General features: G+C 39.0%; 1 protein-coding gene across 1 annotated transcript; it reads left to right on the top strand.

The window, feature by feature from the left end:
• The first annotated feature begins 8,991 nt into the window (after window positions 1-8,991).
• Window positions 8,992-18,855, top strand: CCNJ (cyclin J). Its single transcript, XM_086752639.1, has 5 exons — window positions 8,992-9,060; window positions 10,782-10,992; window positions 13,437-13,736; window positions 13,828-13,987; window positions 15,643-18,855. Exons 1-5 carry the CDS (start codon window positions 8,992-8,994, stop codon window positions 16,052-16,054), a joined length of 1,152 nt encoding a protein of 383 aa, XP_086608765.1. The 3' UTR covers window positions 16,055-18,855.
• The last annotated feature ends 7,398 nt before the right edge of the window (window positions 18,856-26,253 follow it).

The raw sequence follows: 26,253 nt of genomic DNA, 5'->3' as shown, positions 1-26,253 counted from the left end.
GCAAATGTTCTTATCCATAGGTAAGACCAGGCTTCCATGGGCACTAATACCGGATCTATGTGCTGTTGGATCAACCAGCAGTAGAAATTTTATCTATATCAGGATCTATACAGATCACATTTTGCTGTGATTAAAACAGTAAAAGTATAAACTACAGAGCTTACACTGGCTTTATAATTTTATATGAGCTTTATGTTGGCTGTCAGAGGACAGTTGATTCCTGTTTGTATATAAAGTAACTGGAGCACTAACAGACAATTGTTGATCTAACCAGCAGAAGCATAACCCAGTTAAATGTTTTAAACAAAGCTGAACTATCAGAGCAACTTTATGACTGATCAAAGCTTTAGGTCATGCAGCAACACATTTTTAAACCACTTGTAGGAGTCCCAAAGTTGAACTTAACATTTAATTAAACCACAAGCCAAATTGGTTCCTGCATCAGTGGCTCCGTGTCTGCAGCATTATACCTCTGCTTTTCATAACAAAATTAATAATTTAAATCTATGTAAAATGAGGAGGGGTGTTTCCTTTCACTTCTAGATCATTACCATGGAAATACTTATCTGAAATTAATAAACTTGGTCAGGCAGTAAAACCTAACCATTGGAAAAAGTCAGTCTAATCTGACATGCTTTTTTCCATATTTAGCCCCTGTGATCTAACATACATGTTAATCTAGCAGTGACTATCTGATGTCGTTTGAAAAGCCAGCTTTTCCTTGGCGGCCCCAACCAAGCATATCAGTGTTTGAGCACTGCTCTGAACATCAGTCTCTGAGGACCTGTCAGTTCATAGTGACTCCTCTTAATCACCTGCTTTGGCTCTTCTCCATCCCACCATATGCCCCCCTCCCTGATCAATCACCTGCAGCCACATATTCACCCCAACATTACCGAGATGCATTTCCCTTCACCTGCTGCAGTCCGGAGCTCTTGCTCCACTGCAGCACTACATAGACTCACAAAAAGCCAGTCTTAAGCGTAATGATGCATGCAACAGGATAGCTTTAAATGGGACTATTTATGTTCATAGAACTTTTTTAAAAGAGGATGAGAACTTAGTTCAATTCAATTCTGGTGGTTATTTACAAAAAAAAAAACAATCAGGAACCAAAAATAATACCACTTGGATTTATAGCTAAGTAACACAGTAAATTGCAAACTGCAGATGGTAAACTTAAAAGAATTCTACAAGCATTTTCAAGCAAAGAATAAATTATGAAATGTAACAAACTTCCACCAAAACAAACACCGAGCATTATCAATCAAATTATTTCTTACAAGCAATACCTACTCTCATCAGAGTCACATACTAAGCGAAGCAATGACTCAAACACAAAGACTGACTTTTGCCATCTGTTTTGAAATTGTTGGACCACAACTTAAAGAGAAAACACAAGCTGGCATTTCTTAAGACTGAGGCCATTAGTGAGAGGAGAAACATGAAGTGTTACTTTGTTTTCTTGCCAAAAAGAATCTTGTACAAATTTAAAATATGGTAATGTATAAGTGTTTCATAGATACTGTTCATTTACGATATTGATATTTCTAATTTCAGACTGAGATTTATAACATTTTTTCATATGCAGTGTTTCTCACTCAAAATGCTAAGCAAATGTGACGCCATTTTGTCAACAGCACAAAAGAGATGGTTCTTACACATTGTCCTCAAGGTAATCCCCAATGGGACAGAAAACCAAACATAAGACTTAATTAGAAACTGTGCACCTGATCACAGCAATGCAATGTGCAAAGCAACTAAATAGAGCCTGCTCTCAGATACACACTCAACTCGTGACAGTGCTTTTCCTCCAAGTCTGAGGTTGGTTAAGGTGCAGAATGAGCAATGTCTCACCAGTTCCTCTCCTCTCTTACACAGTGGTGGTGGTGGAGATTGCCTTTTTCTTCCTAGAGCAGAACCTGTCTTAATACTGTCTCTTTCCTTATTATTAAAGAAACAGTCAGTGCTGATTATTTCAAACAAAAAACCTTACTACTGAACCCTTCCTCCCACGAGGTGTTAAGTACCTGTTCCTGGCACAGCTTTTATACAAGTTTGCATAGCTATTCATCAAACAGTCCCAAAGAGAGACTCTAATACAAAATAGGGGTCACGGTTTCAGATGGGAGTACCACTGGCAATGAGCTGTGAAACCAAACACTTTGGGTGCATTTTACCCTTCCACCCAGATTTCCTTTCAACCTGATTGTTCATTTAACACATTCTTTTAAATCACTCATCACTGTGCTTTTAATGATATCCAAATGGAGGTATGTTTCTGCATTTTTAATAATGCAGTGGGTGTAACTAATGAGTCACAATACAATGAGTGAAAATAAAGAGTACTGACTCCTGTATTAAAACATGTCTCAACTACATGTGTTGTGACTAGGTAATTATGTGCTGAATAGCGTAAGACGACACTAGGAAGCAGAAGTGAAGGTCTGTCTGTCCATAAAACGTAAGAAAGGTGCGTCCACACACTAACCAGCTATGATATAGTTAATCAGCTCCTTCAACACATGACCATGTGCCTGGCAGTAAAATGTGTCCCAGACATATAAAAATCCCAAATTCTTCCAGCATACTGAGACATAAAGATTGCATTAGGAGCCCCTGGGCTCTGACTATCAGATACAGAATTCGCCATATCCATCAGACACCGTGGCAGAACCAGATCCCAGATCTCATTGTGATCTACAATCAGATTAGGATACACTATTCCAACATCCTGCAACTGCAAACCACAAGCTCATCACTACCAATACAACCGAATAAGGTCCAGCATTTCTAAATAACAGATCAAGGAAGACAGTATTTGAAACACACATAAACCCTCTGGGATATGGCAGGATTTACTCCAGCCCTAAGTCTGCGGAAATTTATCATTCTTCATTTTGGGGGAGTTTTTTGCCTCATGGACACAAAGTATACCGTGCTGTGACCCTGGCAAATATCCTGGAAGAGAGTGCCACATAGACTAGCTACCACTACGAGGAAGCTGAAGACTCCTACAGTAGCAAGGTGATCATAAGCCAACAATATGCCCTGGCACTGAAGAAGGCTAACAGCATCTGGCCTGCGTTAACAGGACCATAGCAAAAGAATCAAAATAAGTTATTACTACCTCTACTTAGCACTCATTGGACCACATCTAGAATACTGCATCCAGCTTTGGGACCTCCTCCTTCCCGCAGTACAACAAAGACATTGACTAACTGGAGCAAATTCATCAGATGGCCACCAAAATAGTTAGGGACTGGAGCACTAGCCCTTTGAAGAGAGGCCAAGTGATCTGGGCTTGCTCAGCCCAAAGAAGAGACAGCTCCAGAAGGACCTAATAGCAGCCTTCCCTTACCTAAAAGGAAATACAGTGTTCTACACATCCCTGCCTTACCACTGTGCATGTAAATGAGGAGGCTTGAAACAAGCTCAGTGAGTCCTCTGAACAGAGAGTATCAATAGTTACTTTCAGTAGTAGCAGTTGAGTTTTCATTAGCAAGAAACTGGAAGTGTGACGTTTTCCACTTGTGTTTGTCTACAGAGCTGAAAACTTACTAGTCAAGTACTTCAAGTCCCTCTGTGAATGTGAGCCCACACCTGCATTCAGGTCTCCTCCATGGCAACCACTAGCAGACAAAAGCATGAACTTTGTAGTACTCTGCCTGGGCTGGCTCCTAATTTGGCAGCCCTGGATATTAAATATATACACAAAAAAAACCCAACTTTGTTGGACATTCAGTTTGAAATGAATAGGAACAGTCCACTTTGCCCCATTTAAATTCTGTGCATATAACTAAAATCCAAACATGTTTGACGGGAAAAACAACAACATATCACTAACTGCTCTACCCCTCCATCCCTGAGCTAACTGCTCAACAAGTAACCTTTCCTAAATTCCAGTCAAATGAACTGAAGCCTTCCAAGCAGGAAGTACATATGGTTTAGATGCAAAATTCCTCCAGTCTTTTTAGTTACTGACAAAGTTATTTCCTAAATGGAAAGTGTGACTTAAAGAACTCCTCAGTACAAATTATATCCACCAACACTCTTCCACTTATATGAACATTTCCTTCATCCAACACATTATCAAAAATATAATACATTTACCCTAATGCCAAATAAAACATTCCCAGGCACACATTTTTATAATAGCTTCCCAGAGGATGTGAACACATTTAAAGCCAAATTGTTTATTAAAATGCTTTGTGAAAAGCATGTATTATTCAGGCCAGACCATTCTCAGATGCTTTCTCTCTTAATGGCCATATTAACAACTAAAGTCAACAGTTCCAAAGGGTATTTACCAGCTAAGTTCAAATTGAATAGTCACATTTTAGTAGCTATTCTGAGAATCCAGCTCCCCAGAAAACTTTGAAAATCTTACCCAGAGAGTACGTTTAACATTCAAGACATGCATTTTCAAATACAACCCAGAGTACTTTCAGTAGGAGACCACACTCACTAATGCTTCTGCAGTGTTACGACTCTTTACCCACATGCCACATTTCATCTACCACCATGCTGCTCTGTGAGCAGTTACAGTCCTGCCTTTAGAGTGATTCATTCCCTTTAATTAAATGCCCTTGAAATATTACTGCTATGAATGTCATCAGATGCAGCTTTTGTTTAAAAGTAAGATCAACAAGTAGAGTAACAAAAGCAAAGCTAAATTTCTCAGCCCTAAGAAACACAGAAACTAAGTTTGAATTTTTTTTTTAATAATGTTCCATTATACAAAACTGAGATTCTCTTACATTAAACTCCAAAAATGCAGCCCTTCAAAAATGCCTTTTACGGATCTACCATCTCTTTATTCAGATGAGAACGACCAAGGAGCATCAAAACAAAAGCAAGAACCAATAAACAAAACAATTGATGTAGTGATTGAGTCGTTATTTAAATATTTCTTTCAGTGCTATGTCACCCCAGAACTCAGTTTCTATCCTGGACTCTGCTTATGTAGCTGAAGTGACTGATTCATCTAAATCTGACAGGCAAGAGAAATCCAGACTTCAAAGATGTATCTTACGACAGTAGGCACAGAAGTAAAACACCGTGTCAGTCTTCAGGAACTGTTGTACTCTGTGGTCAATGTACCATTAACACTAAAACAATATACCAGAAATGGTATAGGAGGAAGAAAAGGTTTATAATGTAGAGATATGGTGGTTCTCAAGATCAGAGTATTTACTATACTTGGCAATTACCTGCAAGTTCTTCATTTGTATTTTAAAAGCCACATTTCTTTTTTTCACAGGCCAAGAACCACCTCCAAAAATCAGGGGAAGAAAAAGCAGCTTAAACACATAAATACATGCATCAGCTCCTGAGATACAGATCTAACCTTCCAGTAACTACAAAGAGAAGTCAGCTCACCCACCACGTCTGAAATTGTGTTAGGACTATAACCTGTGAGTCACAGGTCCATAAATTGTAAGACTTCAGTGGCATCCTCTTTAGAAGATTCCACAAAAATGTTACAAGCATTTTAGTCCAGATTTCACAGGTTACCTTCTAGGCTGTTTTGGACATAGTTCAGGGTCATAATTTTTCTTGGGTAATTCCAAGAATAACAGTGCTTCTTGCTATCTGGCACCTTTTCAAAGCACAGACAGCAGCCCTCTCAGCCAATCTCATCTCCCCCTTGAGACACATGGATTTGCTCAGGTGATTCACGGCCATTCACAGACAGAGGATACCCATTTCAAAATGGTTTCATAACATACAGTTCTGTTTTCTATTCTCTCAGGTTCCATATACCACACATCAGTGGAAAACTTCACACTTGCAGTTTCTTGCTAATGAAAACCTAACTACTTCCACTGAAAGTAATCTTTAATATCCTCTGTTTATTCTAAGGACTGACTGAGTTTGTTTTGATTCTGTCCTGACTTATGCACAGGGGACTAAGGTGGGAATACTTAGAGCACTGTACACAGCCTTGACCACCAAAAGTAGATAAAATCTGCACCGGTTAAAAAAATACCACTGGTTATTAATTTTAGGATTGATTATAAGAAATGCAAAGAAGCTGCATTAACCTATCCTCATTACAGTTGCACTGCTCCCATTCCCATTTAACCCCCTAAACTCTGATCTTGCAGGCTCTGGACTCTGAAATCACTCAGCCTCAGTTTGGAGGCTCCAAGACTGTCAATTCTTCCAGTAGGGGTTAAGGCGCAAACAGAGATACATGCTTCCTGTAGATAACAATGTGGCTGTACAGAAGTGCTTTGGCTTTTTCAATAGGATGATTTTTCTGGATGTCTCTACGATCAGAAAAAACATAGGCCAGTAGCAATCCTGGCCTTGAGCAGGATGATAAGGCTCTTTCCAAACCTATCTTTTGAATGCATGAAAAGCAGACACACATGTAACTGTTCACAACATCAACAACTCAAAATAGGTTGAAATGGGTGTGTAGCAACTTGGAAAAAGGCAACATTGAAGCACTACAAAGATCTGAAATAGGCAGTTGCACAGCTCAGACATCTTTGTCATCTGGCAAGTAACTACAGAGTAATTGTTTGGTTTTTTTCTGATTATTATATATAAATAAAATAGTTTTCAGAGTACATAGCTTTATTAGGATAATGTTTTATATCAAAGTCAGATAAATGCATCTGAGAATAAGCCAGCAAGTATTTACCCTTTTTTTCCCTCCCACTTAACAGCTCAGCAACAGACGAATCCACATGCTAGGTAAGAAGTTCTAGGGGGAGACAGTAGGGCTAATAGTAAATTCTCCCAATATGTAAGAGTCAAAACATCACTGCCCTGTTTGGGCCCACTGTAACAGGTTTTTAGCATGCTAGTGTTTATTAGCTTTCTACTCTTCAAGCAGGCAACACATTTTTGAAGGCCATAAAGGTGTTGTGAATGACAATGTATTAATTAGGAATCTACTTTTGAGTTTTATCTTGCCCTTGAAATACAAAATTTCTTTGAGAATAAATACTTTTAAAACAGTATATCTGCAAATATCAAAATTAGCTTGAGCATGCAGTTGCCTATAAAACAATATATAGAAATAAGACAAAGAGCCAACAGAAAATCAAAATATTGCTTTGTCAATAGTCCATAGATCTCAGATAGCTAATCTAGTTGAAGTATTTTCTCAATTACATATTCCTGCACAAAAATTACTAACATTTTTCTGCTTTTTTTTCTTCAGAAAATTATGAAGCATTATATAACAAAATCTGTTATAAATGGCAACTGCCCAAGAAATGTGTCCTCATAAACAAGGGCTTCCACCTACGAGCATAACTCCTGAAATGAAACAGACCACTGCAGTTCATAGGAGTACCCATTAAATTTCGGCATGCATATTTAAAGGAACAGGCTTTTACAGTCCTGGTCACAAAGTAATTAAACTGGTTATGTCAAAAAGTTGGTTTCCATTTTCTTAATCTAAAAATAAAAAAAAAAAGCCTGAGCATGGGTAGAAATTAAAAATTAAAGATACTCCCTCAACTTAAAATGCATTCAAAGCATTTCTTCTCCATCACCTTGCATTGCTTGTTGTACTGGGTTTTACATTCTCATTAGGTGGCTGTTTGGGAAATGAGGAATTCAAAGATGTAAACCACTATAAAGCACCAGGTATTATTTTGTAAGATCTCTATAGCAGGGAGTTACGAACAAGTGGAAAGCAGCTAGAAAAAGGCTTTCTGAATGCAAAACAGGTGCACAGCCCCTGCTGCTAAACGGGAAGCACAAGTGGGAGCTCCTTGGACTAATCACCTGCCAGGCTGCAGAGGCCCCTTCACTCAGGTGAACAGCACAGCCAAGTTAAAAGAAGGATGCAAGTGACTACAAATCTTCTCCCTGGAATTTAACACTGAACAACAACAACCCACCCACAAAACAGATCTAATACACGAGCGTCACAGCTTTTGCAGCCCAAGAGGCACGTCCTTTACCGCTAAGGGGAAAATGCGTCCAAAGCGTAAGAGAGCTAAATGAGATTCAGCTCCTGACACGACCGCTCCACGTATTAAAAACCTCACAGCTGAATCAAAAAGGAAGACAGCCAGGGGAAAAGACAAAAAAAGAAAGTGAAAAAGTGCTATCAGGGGACTGAGCACCGCCATGCTCCGGTGGGGGAGAGCCCCGCTAACTCGGCTCTTCCGAGGCACCCGGCGGGAAGGCCCAAAGGCCCTGCAACCCCCCCGTAAGGGTTACACCGCCCCCGGGTCCCTGCGAAAGGGCGCGGCCAAGGCCCTGAGCTCTCTCCGGGTGCGCAGAGCCCCTGCCAGCGGCAACTCGGACCGAGACCGCCCCCTCCCCTCCCCGGGCCTTTATCGGGGCGGCTACGGCAGCTCCGGGGGCCCAAACCCTTCCCGCGCGTGGCTGCGGAGCGCGGGGCTCGGCGTGCCCCATGAGCGCCGCGCCTCGATTGGTGCCTGGCGGGCGGGCCGTGCTGTAAGGCAGCAGGCGATTGGCGGCCGGCTGGCCGCGTGCGGGCGCTGCCTGGCTTTGTACACACGCCGGCCCGTTCGGCCCTTTAACAATGGGCGAGGCGGGCGGCGCCGCGTGATGGCGGGGGAGCCCTCGGGACGCCGCGCTCAGGTGCCCCGGGCCAGGCCCCGCTGCGGCCGCCGCTAGCCGCGCCGCTGCGTAGGGTGAGTGGCGGCTTCGGCGAGGGGAAGCGCCGCTGGCCTTTGTCGGGGCGCGATCACCCTCCCCCGGGGGCGCGGCCGCCGGCTTCTCCGCGCACCCCTCGTCCGGCCGTGCCCCGCGGCGGGAGGGGGCGGTTAACGAGCCTCACTTGTGCCCGGCATGGCGGCCAGCTGGGCCGGGGGGCCAGGGGGGCCCCGCGGCGCGGGCGGCAGCTGATCGCGTTTAACCGGGGGCGAGCGAGGAAGGGGCGAGGGTGGCGCTGCCCGTCCTGTCCCGTCTCGTCCCGCCCCGCCCGCCCTCAGCGAGCGCCGCTTCCTCCCCTCTGCCCAGGCCCCGGTGCCGCGCCGCGCCGCCCCGCCGATGGAGCTGGAGGCGCAGTGGTGGACAGGACAGCTGGCTGCCGACATCCATCAAGCCCTTCGCTACAAGGTACCCCCACCCGGCGGCCGCTGGACTGCGGGGGGCGGCGGGGAGCCCCGGGGGGCGGCGGGCGCTGGCGGCCCTGCGCCAGGGGCGGGGGGAAGCGGAGCGCTGGCGGCCCCGGCGCCTTTGTGAGGGCTCTAACAATCGGAGCCGGCCCGGCGGAGGGTGGAAGGGGCGTGTGAGGCAGCCGCCGCTCGGCGGGTTCGGCCCGCCCGGCTTTTGGTGGAGTTTGATCTTCGAAACCTTGCTAAGGCACGGTGTCTCCCCCTCAGTTAATGCTCAGGCGGTTTGTCCTCGGTCTTGACAGTTTATCTGACTGACCAGGCTGTTCTCTCTCTGCACTTTAAAAAGGCAAAGGGGTCACGGTGCGCTTGGTTCTTCTGTTTGGATGTGTAAGTGGGTCTAAGTTTAAACTCTGCAGAAAGCATTGTGATGCTACTGTAACAAACAAACAAACAAAAAAACCAAACAAAAACAACCAACCAAACACTAGGTGCAGTAAGAACAGCAGAGGGTTTAGGCAATACTGCTTTGAAGTTGCTTCGACTGACTCAAAGTTGCTCTTTGGGGCTGCTTTCATAATAAAGCACATCTTGTGCCCAAAGCTGAAAATCAGTGACTGAAATACAGTGACTGAACCTATTAAAATGTGCTTTTGCTGCCTGATAGTACTTGATGAGTGGATTATCTTTCTTGAAGGTGTGACTGCTAAAGCAAGTTCGCAGGGGTGGAGGGGGAACACGAGAAGGAGAGGATGACTTACTTGCTAACAAAGTTATCATTACTAAAACTAAGTTAGTGTTATGACAGGCAAATTTTAAAGCTTAGTAGGTATGAGTGGGGGTTTGGTTGGTTTGTTTGGATTTTTTTTTTTTTTTTCCATTTCAATAGCATGTTTCAGAACTTTGAATTGACCTAAAAACTTTGACAGTTTTGAGCGACTCCATTCCCACTTAATGTCATCAGACTGTCCCACTGGAAATTTAGTTGTGCTCAAAATCCTACTTAATCTGGGCTGCACAATCTACCTCATAAATGTATTAATGATAACAGAAGACAGCACTGCAGTTCTGCTGTATACAAGAGGAGATACTAGCTACTAGGCAGGAGCCTGGGGAACGCTCTTTCTGCCAGTCCAAATTTTGTATTCAAAATAGAACATGCCACACAGATTTTTCTCATCTGTGGTGTTGGTAGGGCTTTTGTTTTGTGGGGTCCCCCTGCACATCTGAGACCACGTGACGTTTGTGTACGCTTAAGTAAATGCCTGAGAGCACGGTGTCAGTGCAACATCAATCAGATCAGATTAAGTCAGGGTTTAAACATATGCATGCAACAAACTGACACATGCACACCCCTTTCCTCTTCCTAACGTTTCTACCTTCAGCTAGCTGTTAATGCCCTTCTCCTGGAGGCACCTACAGGAGAACTGGGACCATTGGAACATGCAAACACAAAATCTGATTGCTCAGATTGAGCTGTAGCAGGAGGGGGTTTAGTTAAACTGCTGGACTTTGCATTGAAGCAGCTGAGGAGTACTCGTGTACCTATGCTGTTTCCGTGCTGGGAGGTATGAGAAGGAATGCTGAAATGATGGGAACAGAAGGAAGAGGGGAGAAATACTTTGAAAATTCCATGATAAATTTGAGAATATCAGTTATATTAATCTGATACCAGTTCAAACTAAATGATGGTTTTAATAAAATTACATGCTGCTGTCCATCTAGGAGCTGAAGCTACCCTCCTACAAAGGCCAATCTCCCCAGTTACATCTGAGAAGATACTTTGCAGATCTGATTGCCATTGTGAGCAATCGGTTCAGACTCTGTCCTGCTGCACGACATCTAGCTGTGTATCTGTTGGACCTCTTTATGGATCGTTATGACATATCTATACAGCAGCTGCATGTGGTTGCTCTTTCCTGTTTACTTTTAGCAAGTAAGTATGTGGCATCAAACTTTAACTAGAGCAATATAGGTTCTACTGCCAAATATAAGGCGTGTCTTGATGGGATACAGCAGATAGGGGAAACAATGTGGTTATAAAAGACAAGCAGATTAGTGTGTATCAGTTTGGACCAACTCGTAGAGCCTTTCTTTACACTGTTTTTTTGACTTCTGTTGGCACCTGATAAAAAAAGAGAAGGAGAAAAAACAAACTGTGATTAAAAACCAGTGTTTTTGCTTGTAAACAAATTGTTCTAAGGTGAACTTTCAGAGCTGTATTGTAGGAATAGAGACTATCTTCCTGAAGACATCTCAAAATAGGTAGATCCAGTGCTGGAAATGAGAAATTTGCATACCTGTGATACAGGAAGAAATTAAATAAATCATATGTAGACTGTACAGCACCCTACTAATGGTACTGTGTGGTTCTGGAATACTTCAGATTTCATACATTGCAATGTTCTTCAAGCAAGCTAAGGCTAACATACATCCTGTATTGTCATGTACAAAATGTAATACTGATTAAATACTGTGATGAATAGACAGTATTGTGAAGCCAGAATTAATTACAAACACTATGAACAGTGCTGCTTATATTGACCTCTGCTAGGTTCTTGTGGTGTGTACCCATCTTTCAACATTTGTGGACTGCTTTTAGATGTCTCCAAAGAAATATGGTTGTAGTTTGCTGGGAGACCTGCTGGCACTTGTTCTTAAACTAGTAGATTCAGAGAAATGGGTCTGGCAGCAGAACTAACTGTTGGTTCAGTTTCTGCTGATCTGTTTTTCTGAATCTATTTTCATTTTCTCAAATAAGTTATATTGCATTGTAGCTCTAGGCCCTCTTTGGTAGAAAACCAGAGCGCTGAGGTGTTGGCTATTTTTGGTATACTTTCATTGCATCCCCAGTCTCCACTGATACAGCTATTCAGCAGAACAGTTACATGTGGAAAGGGTGATTTCAGATTTTTCTGGGGGTAAACTTTGACTGGATGCTGCTAGCTAGCAGTCTTTTCTTGGCAAAGGATGAGGTGCTGAGTATGAAAACCTTGCCTCAGAAGCCAGTGTAATCCATTTAGGAAAATGGATTGGCTTTGAACTAATGCCAGATTTTCAAATGAAATTAATATTCTGAAGATTTTTTCTTTTTTTTTTCTTTTCTTTTTTTTTTTTTTTTTTTTAAATCACCCCTGCCATCTTTCATAACAAGCTGTAAGTAGAGTTCTGAAAGCCTGGAGTACTCGCTCTTCTGAGAAGCAGTGTATGAATTGGTACAGAAAGCGCAAACCAGAATGCTATTTTAAACTTTTGCCCTGTGTGGCTTAAACAGTTTAATCAGCGATGCAATAAGTTGGACAAATCACACTGTGATACATCTGATAAGGTTATACAAGTAATAAGAGAAATTATTATGTGACTCCTGAAGCTTTTATTTCTGTAATTACTTGAGTGTGGGAAACAAAAACTAACAGACTGGCACTGGTGTTGGATTAAGTCCTGTATAAGTACTTCCACAGTTGAAAAAAAGCAAACAACCAGTATGTTCAGTCCTGCAAAACTCTCTAAAAATGTGCATTTACAAGATATCATGTAGTACTGAATAGAGAATGTAAGATGGAAAGAATTTGCAATGAAATTGAAATAGCACAACCATATGGAAAACTGTATGGAAATGTGACACTTGTTTCACTTATTAATGGGTTTTCTACATATACAGTTTTGCTTCAGGCTAAAAATGTACAAGCCTGACAAGTTAAGTCCAAGGAAAGCTGAAACTACTAGCAGTGTTAAAGTTGAAACCATATATATGGCCGTGTGGGTTTTCAGATGCACATTGCTGAGATCCACTTGTTTGAAATGCTGGAGCAGCTTATCAGCTATCACATCTAAAATCGTACCTACTATAACAGGCATTAAAAGCAGCCGCATTGGCTAAAGGTCTAGCTACTCTAATTAGAGTTTTGGAAACAAAAAGGGTGTGAGTGGGCGGTGGGAGAGTGATAAAAGCCAAATGCTGTGGTGTTATGTATGCCAACTCACATCACAGTGGTATTACATTGATGATAGGGACACATAAAATAATTTGGTGACAAAAACTTGCATGTGCAGTGCCAGTCATATCCTAATAGAGCTTACTTCTGCTCTTGACAACCAGCTTCTCTGTGCCGTGGTGGGAAAACCAACAGGAAACGTGGCACTGCACAATATCCTACACGGTGTTTGACATTATCTGCTGAAATGTAGCCCTTTATAGTACATATCCCTTTTTGTCTCTGGTGACGTCTTCCATTTAAGCTTTGCATCTGTAGGAAAGTCTCGAGTTTGTTTGACATAGTAGAATTGAAATATGACCAATGCAGACATTAGATACAATCTGGTTTATAGTTCACTTGTGCTGAAACTTTTTTTTCCCCTTCTCTTTCTGTTCACCTGAAGGTAAATTTGAAGAAAAGGAAGACAGTGTTCCCAAACTTGAACAGTTGAACAGCTTGGGTTGTATGACTAACATGAATTTGGTACTAACAAAACAGAATTTGCTTCACATGGAGTTGTTGTTGCTAGAAACATTTCAGTGGAATTTGTGCCTCCCAACTGCTGCTCACTTCATCGACTATTATCTTTCTATTGCTGTTCATGAGACTGATCTTCATGATGGCTGGCCAATGGTTTGCTTAGAGAAGACCAAGTTATATATGGCAAAATACGCTGATTACTTTCTGGAAGTATCATTGCAAGGTGAGTTACATATTTCAGGTAATCACTCCTTTGTTGTCCTGACAGACAATGTCCCACTTAAATGAATCTTTTTCTTATTCCTTCTTTCTAGATCATGCATTTTTAAATTATGCCCCTTCTTTAGTTGCTACTGCATGTGTAGCTTCTTCAAGGATTATCTTGCGTCTCTCACCAACATGGCCTACCCGACTGCATCATCTTACTGCATACTCCTGGGATTTCCTAGTGCCATGTATTGAGCGACTGTTAATGTAAGTTAACAACAGCAGCTTTTTTAAAGCCCATTTCCACATCTGTTGGTATGCTTAATTGGTGTTAGCACTGAAAATAAATTTATTTCTTCATTTAAATTTTTATTTTCTAAAAATACTTAGGTAATATTGTCAAGTAGTAACTGTTTTGTTCTTTCCAAAAAATAAAACCTTATCAGATCTAACCTCTTTCCTGTTCTTTCAACAAACAATCCTCAGCCTTGCATTTCCACTGAACATCTTTTGGCATGCTTTGAGAATCTGTTAAAGAGCTTGTTCCCAATCCCTGTAGTTTGCTCAGAGAGGAAAAAGAGATAGTGAAGAGTGCCGAAGGCATAGGAGCTCCTACTTATTGTGAAGACTCTGTGCCTTGAAGTTCAAGGGAATCGAATATGCAGACTGTTTGAGTGATCAAATATGCAGACTGTTTGGTTGGAGGAAATGACCAGGAGGTTGTATCCATTTTTGCGCTATAGTGGAGAGATACAGCTAACATGAGATAAAAATGCCAACAAATGCCAACTGAACCTTACTGGGAGGAGATGTTACACAATCAGTTCTTTTATTCTAAACCTTAAGATCAAAACCTATGCCCACTATAACTGCTTTCCTCCTATAGGAGTTTGGTCCTGCCCAGATGGAAATACAGTTGTGCTTCAGGGAAGCACAGGAACAGCTGTATCTGGAAGAACCACATGTTCATTATAAGAGTCACATTATCACCCCTGATGGCCTCTTTTGGCTTCACTGATATGTGTAATGAAAGGGATAGTACCTAAAGCATGCAAGTGCTGTTGCAGAAGTGTTTTCAGTATTGCTGTGTAACACTTGGGCGAAGGAGGGGTGAAGCCTTTCAGTCATCTTTGCAGCACACCATAAAAAGTTAGCGATCTCCTAGGAAAAACTGGTGAGAGGTTGAACCCTAACTGTCTTCAAGAGATCTGCCCTGTATAGGCAGTACCAAAAACTTAGATGATTTTAGGCCTGACTGAAGTGGCACCCGCTTAACCTCAGTATAAGAGAAAAGGTATGTCTAAATACGTTTGAGACAGGTGTAAATCAATGGAAATGCAGGTGAGCTAAACTGTCTAACTTAAGTACTGGGTAGGCAAAGAAAAAAGTGAGAGGAAGAAAAAAACCCATGCATTTCCACTCCCCAAAGCAGGATCCAATGTAAATGTACATATGATCTTTAAGTACTGTAATGTAGATCTTTAAAAATGCTCTGATATCATGCCTTTAAAAACCCTATACTCTAATACCCAGTTTAAATGGGGTAGAAGTAGCAATTAAGCTTTAATTTCAGGTTCTGGTAATCTGTCACTTTATTACAGTACACTAGCAGACCTTATTGCACTGGTAATTTTAGATACTGCTGTATTATTTGTATTGTACTTGGCTTTTATCTGCATTTTGTTTTGATAGGAAATGGAGTGAAATGTTAAAAAGAAACTGTATAATAAAGAAACAAATTTTTAAACCTCGGATGATTTTAAAGAGTAGGCTAAAACAATTTCTCTGTCTTTTTTTAAAAGCTTTGGAAGCTTTCAGATAACCGCACCATTTGTTAGAGTGCTCTTAAAAGTTAACCCAAAAGAGTTTAAATTATTTTAGTATCTATTTTTCATCTGTTCTGTCTTCTCAATTTGTTTTAGTGCGCATGATAATGATGTGAAGGAAGCAAACAAGCAAAAAGGACAGCATGCTCAGTCTGCCCAACACACTGTATTTCAGACCCCAGCTTCAACTGCCCAGCAGGCCAGTGCTCAACAGCACGTACCACAGTATCTCCAAGCCCATCAGTCTTCCTTACAGTATCACCATCAGACATCACAGCAGCAAAACTGTCAACAGATACTATCATCTAATCATACAGCATCTTACCCACTTCAGACTTGCCCTGCTGCCTTACAGTCGAGTGCTCAGGCTCGAGGCCACGTACAGACTGGTGCTGCGATGTCACTAGCTGTTCCACTAGAAGTGAAGCCATGTATAAGTGTCTCCTACAACCGGAATTATCAAGTGAATGGACGGTATTCCTGTGTTACTCCCTGCTTTGAGAGGTGATAAGTACAAAATGGTTTTGTGGTTGTTTGTTTGGGGTGGGAAGTTGTGTTGAGGGGAATTGTTTTGGAGGTTTTTTTGTTTGGTTGGTTGGTTTGTTTTGTTAAACCTCAAATACATTTGAGGGCAACAAATGGAATTTAAAAAGTATCTTTCCAGAAAAAAAGCAACTGGATTGGCAAGCAGTACCGTAGCTCAAATACACACTGCAAAAAATAAGCACCCAGAAAACAACCTCTAAAAAGAGTGTGTATACCTGGGAGTAGTAAGTTCTTACTCTGGCACTCAGAATACTCTGTGCTTTTAATGCACATCTTTGAAATGCTAGTCAAAAGAAAAATAGCTGTGGACTAACTACAGACTTACCTTTTAATGAAGGAGATAAGCAGTATTATTTTTGAAGACATATATGTAATGCCACCATTACAGTATTAACACTTACTTTTAATTTACTGAAACTTAAGAATCCATTGAATGCCAGACTTCTCCAGATACATGGGGACCACAGGAAGAAACAAATCTCATCTGTCTGACTCCATACTCTTGCCCCTTTTTCAGCACTTGTGTTGGATATTTGCTTTAGACCAAGGCATTTGATTAACCGGTATTTTGGCTAGTTTTTAAGTTTTGTACCTCACAGGATAGACACCATGTTTTTGTTTCTTTTCTCCTCCCTATCCTTTCTATGTTTAAAGTAACTCTTTCATACTAACTCAGGGAATTTTTCTATTCATTACTCTGTGCTGCTGGTTTGTACACTTAATTGGGTATAACTTGAGGGAGGAAGGTAGAGAGGGAAGAGACTATAGCAAGTGAAGTGGCTTTTCTTCAGGGCATCTATACGCAGAGTACCAAAGGGGGATACGTTGGTGTTCACAGAACGTAGATGTGAACTACTGCCCAGCAGTGCAGTATTGAGTAATTGAAAAACAAGAGAAAGTTTCAGCTGAATTTGTACTGTACCAGAACTACTACTGTGGCTGATTCCTCTGTGTACACACACACAAACGCACCTGTATTATTAACCAACAGAAGGCATCCTCCAATTGTACTGACAGTATCACTCGTACAAAAAAAAAGTACAGTTAAATGCTTCTAGAAATTCAGTTCTGTCAGGCTTAGAGTGGAGGGAAATTCTCAGGTAATAGTGGGGCAACTTTTTCTTCTAATATTTGGGAGTTCAAGAAGAAAAATGCAGAGATTTACTCTTCTAAACGGGTGGATCAAAATATATTGCAGAGTGAACTGCTTTATCACAATTAAGGTGCTAATTACATAACTTTATGGAATTACACTATCTCCTGTGGAGTGGATAGTCTGAGGGTAGAAAGCGTCACATGAAAATGGTGGTAGAGATATTAATGGAGGATTTTTTTTTTTTTTTTTAAATACAGTAAGATATCTTACTTTCTCCTATGGTAGAATACGGGAGGAAGAGGTATGGATGACAGGATTCTTACTACTTTAAGCTGTCTTTACAGTATGTGGGATTAAGGCTTTTTTGGTTTATTTGTTCTTTTACCACCTTCGTCTCCCCTGTCTTAGTGCCAGCACTTAAAATTGTGTACCATCTAATGACACTGAAGTATTGTGAATCTTAGAGACTGTTTTGAAAGTAGAGACAATTAAGATACGTTATGAATATTAAGATGAAGGCTTTATCACAGGAGAGGGGGCCTCACCAAAACATTCAGAATGGAGGGAGGACAGTTGTGTTCATTTTTCCTGGAGCTGAATGGTAACATGCTACAAAACCCTATTTATTGTTGAGGAGAAGAAATCCTGGTTTTTTGTTTTTTTTTTTTTTTTGTTTTTTTGTTTTTTTTTGCATTAATCCCAATTTCTGTTGTAGGCTTTTGTAGCATATATGTGCAAGTCAAGAGAGATAGGAGGGTGAAAGAAAGAGATGACCCTCTGCTTTGTGCTAGGAAATAAACTTTAAAAATTGACCACACTATGCCTATTTCAAAGTGCAAGTTGGTCTGGGTTTTGTTGTGTTTTTTTTTCACCTCTCTTCATCTCTTAATATTTCCGCATGTCTGAGAGTAGTGTTAAGTAGAGACTTTCCACCTCATAAGATGCCATGCTTTTTATTCAGTGTTGTTACCCATTTAAGAGGGAAATGGACTTCATTCTGCTGGTTTCATTTTGTTGCAGTCCTATATCCAAGTCCTCAGTGCTCTAACTACCTCTGATACTATGAATGTACAGTCTTGTAATAGACCATGACTTGAAATAACAGCAGATGCCTGTAGCAATTTTTTCCTGTAAAATCTTTAAATGGGCTAACTTGTCATCTTCATTTGTGGCACAGCAGTATAGGCTCTTCTTTTTGGGGGTATTAGTAAATTTATCCCATAGGCATTTGATATATAAAAATTTAACTAATACTTAACACTGGAAATATAATGGGTGGGGGGCTTATTCAATTAGTTAATACTGCAAATTTACATTTAATAGGGTATTTTTTATTTGACTATTTTAAGACATTAGGTCAACTGTAAGAAGATCCACTACATGCCGTTTGTTTTTTATTTATTACTTAGACTGAGTTTTTTCTGACACTACAGCTACATGACTACAGAGAAAATGTACACTGAACAGTTTCAATATATTATTTAAAAGGGCTTTACCAGTGTACATTGAAAATATACTGTTCTTACTATTGGAACCAAAATGTGGGGTTTTTTATGGCATAAATAAGAATGGTGCTCCTAAATGCAAAATGTCCAAAACAATGGAATCTTTGTGAGTGCTATGCATTCAACTTATTTTTAAAAATAAAACTAGTTTTGAGTAAGAAAGCTCCAGTGTGTATTATGCTTTTGTGTGTGTGGTTTTTAAAAAATATGTAAACTGTCTCTAATCTGTCTCATCGTCCCTGTGTATGGGCTGAAGATGTAACGACTTTCTTCTTTCTCTCCACCCTTTCTGTGACACTAGAATAAGGTTCAGAACACTCTGACTTTACAATAAAGAAAAAAAAAAAACAGGAAGGAAGTCATGCAGGAAGGGGCTTTAAAACTGATTGCACCCACAGCATATGCTAAACATTGTACACTTCAACAATGTGTCTGTTACGGCTGTGCGCTAAAGAAATCAAAAACAAAAGTGTAGTAGTTAAAGAGTGAATTCATTTTATTAAAAAAAAAGCTAAATGCTACTAGTAATCATCTAGGAATGATTAGCAATCATCTAGTTATTACTAGCAATCTAGTAATCATTTAGGAGAAGATGGGGGAAATAACCTTTTGTCAAGAGCTACAAGCAAGTTACTTACAATAGCTGTGAAGGCTCAGTCATGCCAAAGGCAGCATAAAATCATGTGATGGATCCTAGCAGAAGTATTTTCGGATGCTTAGAATTTCTGATTATTGCTCCTTACTAAAATAAAGTCTAGTTCTTCCTAATAATGTGCACATTTCAGACTTATAACAAGGCTATGTGATTACAGCTAGCACTCAAAAAATTAGGTGAATTGCATAGACTTCAATTCTTCTAATGTTAGAAAATGAAATTGTGAGGTCTCTGTTAGCTTGCACCCATCCGTTTAGGAATAAACTTTGACTGTGAAAACCCTTCTAAATAACCTAGAGAGAGAGAGAAGAAGAGCAAGCTGTAGTCTGTCCCACCAAGGAACAAGGGCAATGCTCCGGTATGGTGGTGGCATGCATATTAGATGGATACTTTGATCTAAAAAGTTTTGTCCTCACCCTTAGGGCAGCAGAAGTCAAGTCTGTCTAGACTGTCTCCTTGAAATCTCAAATTTTTATATTTTTAACTGTAATTTCAAAATAGGAACTACCCATGACCTTTACGAGTCTCTAACAACTAGGAGGACTTCCAGCTACTTTTCACTTCAATATTTCAGTAGCAGCTTCAACCTGAGATTTTAAATTGTAACTCTGAGGCTTTTTCAGTTGTTTGTATATAACAAGAAAAGCTTTCTCTCTGCTTCACACGAGCCAGGTTCATTATCTACATTAAATATGAGGATATTTATATTCACAGCATTGCAAATTTAACTTAAAAAGATGAAATGTAAAGTTTTAGTGACTGGCACATCACCAGAAATAAATATTTTTTGCAACTGTAATACTACTGTTAAGAATATATACACCAAGAAGTAATGTGGCATCCTCTTTTAATAATTTATTAGCTCTACATTCTGAATGTTCATATGAACAAAAATTTCTTTAATAGGTAAGGCCTTATGTGACTGAACCCAAGTGCCCAGTTAATCTTATTTTATTACAAGGCTGGGGACAGCAGTTTTTTAAAACACCAAGTAAAGCAGCAATAACAAAAAGACACTTTTGGTTTAGTCCTCATTACAATAATATTTTAGAAGTTACAGCACAAGCCTATATATTTGTGAAGTCTACATTACACATTTTGCTCCTTCCCTGTAATTAAATGTTACATAATAAATTTCTGTAACTTCAATAAAGAAGACATGCATTCTGACAAAAGAAAGCATTTGCTACTAAACATTAAAAAAAAACCAAAAACAAACCCCAAAACCCCACCCAACTTATAACTGAATACTTAAAGAGTAACTATATAGAGAGTAGCTCCAGGTTTTAAAAGTTCTCAGTGCAGCCAAGGAAGTGGGCTTCTGCTGCCAACACTACCAAAAGAAGGAAGACTTAAGGAAGATTTACAAATATTAAAACAGCAAACTTGACAATCAGTATATAGTGTTCATATTCACAAGTGCAAGTCAGTTAAATTGTTATCACACCTGTTAGCTGGTATATGCATTCTAAAACTATTTCTAAATATTACTTGCTTTTCTTCAAAAGTTTGAATTTACTCTCCTAAAACAGCAAGATAAAAGAACACTTTGATAGAACAACTCATTAAAACTCTCTTAGAAGAAAGTATGCAATTTCCATATTCCATTAATCATTTAAAAGACCAATCTAAGGCTATATATTCTGCAGGAATTTTTTCATGCTAAGCAGTCATTAATTACAAGGTGATTTACAGCCAATTTAGCATGCCAATCTATAGCTTATTCCACAGATAACATAGTTAGAATCTTCCTATAACATAACACGGTGGCTTATTTCTTGTGGCACTGAAAAGATGCGTTATGGTCTTGCTACATTTTGCAACCAAAAAGCTTCATTTCTTAATCTTCATTCCTTATCTAGATGATTATTATAGGTCCCTTCCCACAGAAATACTCTAGTCTGTTACCTTATTCCATGAGAGGTAAGCAACAGCAACTTTGGTTTTAAACATTATAATTTAACTAAAGGATACTTACTCATGATTGATCAGAGAAACTAAGTAGACCCACAGAAACAAAATATTATTTGGATATGGATGATAACACATGTCAAGAAAATTCTTTGATGGGAATTTCTGAAAAATGAGTGCCAGCCTGATGCACAGCTTCAATTACTAACTGCAAATGCATGTATGGCATCTGGATATGGTATCTGATAAATGGGGAAAAAAAAAAAACCAACAACAAAAACCCAGCTGTAACTGCAACTTGGAAGGATTATTTAAAAAAAAAATCTACATCTTTTTATCAATAATAGCTTTCTAGTTAAAATCTTTTAATATATAAGAGATGCTCTACTATATGTGCAATGCTTGTAGTTTAGATGAAGCATTTTACAATTACCTTTTATGGACTCCATCAGTTCATCTGGTAACCAAGCTCTTACTTGTCAATAATTATTTTCTCCTTAAACACTTTTTTCTATGCATCGTAAGGTATCTAGGTATCTTTATCATATTTAAGAAAACAAGGAAAGATATGTAAAGCATTACCTAGAAATTTTCAGAAAATTCAAACAGACAATTCAATAGGAGTAACTGAACATTTCTGTATGTGTATCTGACACATTGGCACAGTTACACTTCAGATGTTCCAATATTCGAGCCCATCTGACTGGATACTTTTAAGACTTACTTACTCTCCTTTCACTTTGACCTACAGATTTATTAATGGGACTCCACAGCAGAAGGGTAGATTGTGGACCTGTCTGTTGTCAGCATAACGTTGTGAAAGATTTTGCCAAATGGTGTTCTGCTTTACCCTTTTCTGCAGAGGTCAACTGTATGCATTCCAACTACCTATCAACTATGTTACTTAGAGAAGAGTTTTCTAGTTGTTTTGTTTGTTTTTAAAACACTGGCAACAGTAACGTTTTGCTAAGTGTTGCAGTATGTTTAGATGTGTAGATCTTGCAGGAGGGTAGATGGCACTCCAGGTGGCATTGCTGCAGATCTCCAAAGATGGAGAAATTCTTCAGAAATGCCACGGAGACCGAGTTTCCAGGGAAAGTTCCTCTATTTTGGAGAGCGGTTCTATGCATCAGACCTTACAGCGTATCTCAGTGCTTGTATCTTATCTTTGTGCCACAATGAACGAGCACTATCTCTGAGGACTTGGATATTCCATACCCTTCTGGCAGGGATTATAAATACCAAGAAGACTATCTTCATTCACAGATGAAGGAGTGGGTGTGTAGCCATGCATCAAAATGACTGTTGAATGACAGATGTGAAAACAGGATAAGATCCTGCTGGGAAACATGTTGTCTACTAGCAGAAAAGCCCCTATCAGGCTTCTATACCTGGGCTCACATTAGGTGCTCTAAAGGCATCCTCCCTTAGCACAGAGATGGTTTTAAGTCTGTTTTGAGAATTTCTTGTCAAGTCTCCTAAGACTTAGAACTAGTTGGTAAAGCATGCAGCATTACATCTAGGAGCGACCACAAAGGCTAAGATACATTGAGAGATTTTCTACTTCCTCCATCAACTAGGTTGTGAGAACACAAAAGTAGCTTGGAAGCGCTTCCATCACCGCTTTCTCTTTGAGAATGCTGCCTATTTTGTTTCTTCCCATAAGCCATTCCCTGTTTATACTTATGTGAGTACGTACATGGTTTATATTTAACAGGAAACCTTTCTATCTCCCTGCTGATTTAACTCCACATTCTTACATTCTCCCTTGTGATGAAGCAGGCAGCATACTGGAGGGGATAAAAATGGATTGAACTGCTTGTAACATATCCCCTTGCAATACAGCCCCATTAAGATATTCCAAAATAATTTTTCCAGAGTAAGTACAAATGACATTTTTCCCCTATATCAACATAAAATAGGTATCAGCAGTGATGTACACTTCCAGTAGAAAAGAAAACAAGAACACTATTTAGCTCTCTTACATACTTGCAGTACGACTATAAAACATAAATTTAAAGCAACACTTTCTTCTACAACCTCTTACAAATTGTTCTTTTTCCTTTTTAAAAGGTGCAGGACCACTCTGAATAGATCAAAGTCTTTCATATGTCAAAAGAATAATTATAGCACAAATTACAGCTGTCTCAAATACTAGTGTATGTTGAAAAAAAACAGGATTAAAGGCATCAACTTCCATAAGTATTTAATTTTCCCTCACATATAATTACAGTGACTGCACCGCCAAACTGAAAAAAAAATTGTATTGCTTAAAGAAGAATCTAGTAAGAGTAAACAGCAGAGGGGTGCAAAATAATAGGACAGACAGGGTAAAATTGGTGTTCTTACTCATCTCTCCATTATTTAAAAAAAGAAAAACAAGGAACATTCAGTGGAACTGAAAGGCAATGTATTTAAATACAAAATTAACTAGAACAAATTAGCACAGCTTTCAATAAGGGCAAGAGCTTAGCAGGATTTTCAAGAGATTAAGCATTCACGTACCTAATGAAATCATTCAGGGTTTAAGCCAAACACTAATGGAGGTAAGCAAAAAATATCTCTTAATGCAAATTAGTCAGTAAGTGTCTATGGCAGGATTTCTTGCACTTTCCATTTAGCAGATACAACTAAATGAAGAAAGTAGAGGACTTTCCTAGACTTGATACAGTAAAGCTGTTATATCACAAAAATTTATTGAAAAGTAACAGATGTATATTTGATTCTGCTAAGTACTTCATATGCTGTATGCTTTTCTTAGGCACAGAAGTAATTCAATAAACGTTTGCACATTTTTCAAGACTTGCTTCTAAAACAGACATTCTCAAGAACAAACAGGCCTTTTTCCCCAAAATACAGAAAATATTTATACAATAGTATTGCATGTTGTTCTTATCACCCACAGCCAAACGGATTGCAATAGTATATGCAAAATTATAAGGAATAAAGTCTAGAAGAAATTCTGTCCCCTCTCCGTAATACTGTTTTTCTCATAGATAAGAAAAAAAAAAAAAACTATGTTTTTAAGATAATCCTTTTCTTCCTCTGCCCCCCACTTCCTCTAGAGCTCTTTGAGGAAAGAGTTGCCAGAGTCTGCATAGTTCAGCTTGAAAACTCTCCTGGAACTGTATTATTATATGGTTATTTCCATACACACAGGTTTGACTATCATAGCAAATCATATAGTCTGTATTTAGCTAGCATTAAACTTTTTTCAGCTCTGTAAAGCAAATAATTACTCTGCAAGAATTTAAATAAACTTAAAACAGTAATCTCCCACCTCATTTACATTTATTATTTATTATGCAATTTTTACTTGTGATGTCCTCTAAATATCAACATAATTTTTATCCAGTGTGTTTGACTCATCAGGTATTAAAGATAGAAGTCAAGAAAAAAGGAACTACAAAAGTTAATATATATATAAATACAGTACGCACGTAATAAATAGCAGAGAATGAACCACAATCTGTATTATTTAAAAACCATCTGTATGAATTATGATAAAACTTACACTCTACTGGATTAGCTTTCATAGCCACCACCAGCAAGTTATCAATTACAGTGTTAAATTGTGAGTCAAAGACTGATTTCACAAGTTCTGGGATTTTTACTGGATGCAAAAAGACCCAAACTCATACTTACTTAAGTTAGGATAAACATCCAATAGCTCAGGTGGCAGATTCAGCACCTTTAATACAGTTAATTACTAAAACTCTTCTTCTTTCATTGTTAAAACCACAAGTTATTATTTCTTCTGTTTGGAAATTGTGCTTTACATTTCTTTTAAAAATACATGCTCTTTGAAGAACTGTTTCTTTTTAGTGTCCTATAAACTACAACATAAAAATTACCTTAATTTGTAACTTCAAAGCCTGACTACAGAGGAAAATCATGTAGGTAAATAATATTGTGTGCTCCAAAGCATTAATCCATCCTATTTTGCAATTCTTAATGAATAAACATACCTACTAAACTGATACTCAATTTAAATTATTTTGAACTATTTTCAGTGGATGATAGTTGAGGTTTGATTGTTGCAATGATGGTTAAAAATTGTATTATCTTTAAAATTTTGTCCATCAAACACTTGTGTAGGAAATAAATGTCTTATTCAAGCTGTATCCAAGTAAAACTTGTGGTATATTCACATGAAATGCACTACAATTTTTTCTCACAGGTCTGTATTACATAAAGTCACTTTAATACAGTAGAAGAGATGGTATTTAAGGTATTAAATCCATTTGATTCAAATTATATCATATGAAATAAAAAGAAATAATAATTGTTTAAATCTTCCTCAAAGCATTCTACTCACTAAGTTCTGAAAAAGAACAGCAACACTTGAAAAGAAGAACAATAGTGGATTTCTCCCAGGAGGACACATCCTGTGACAAATTCTCTTGGGAAACAATCTTTTGCTAGTCTTCTAGTCTCAGAGAAGTGGAAGAGAAATGTTGGAATGATGCACTTAAACATTAAAAGCTAAGGAACTTAAAAAATTCAATTGACTTGGCAGGGTTAGGTTTACGGCTGGACTCCATGATCTCAAGGGTCTTTTTCCAACATAAATAAATTTTGAATCTATTCTCTGATGTTAAGACCTCCAGTATTCTGCAGTTGACTTTCTATGATCCTATTCAAGTTGACAAAGGTAATTTAAATAAAATTTTAAATTAGCTATTTTACACATTCCTTTTATTGCAAATATATTGCTAATACAGCTATATTCTAAATACTCCTTAATTCACTCTTTTCTCCCAAACTTCCTACTGTGTGTTTTCTCATGACAGGCATCAGCTATGGCTGAATCCAGAGTCTGCAGCGTGAATAGAATAATCTAAATATTGTGACAGAACCTTCTATTCTTCCCTGAACTCTTTGCATTGCTCAGACAAATTTCATTTCAGTTGCTCCTTCACGCCTTCATGCTCTCCTCATCACGAAGGAAACATACCCCAACCTTTCATTGTAGTCACAAATTGGACAAAAGC

This window comes from Chlamydotis macqueenii, chromosome 7 (assembly GCF_036417535.1).
Source record: "Chlamydotis macqueenii isolate bChlMac1 chromosome 7, bChlMac1.mat, whole genome shotgun sequence".
NCBI lineage: Eukaryota > Metazoa > Chordata > Aves > Otidiformes > Otididae > Chlamydotis > Chlamydotis macqueenii.
Note: the sequence above shows the minus strand (reverse complement) of the source record. Positions and strands in the feature narration are given on the sequence as shown.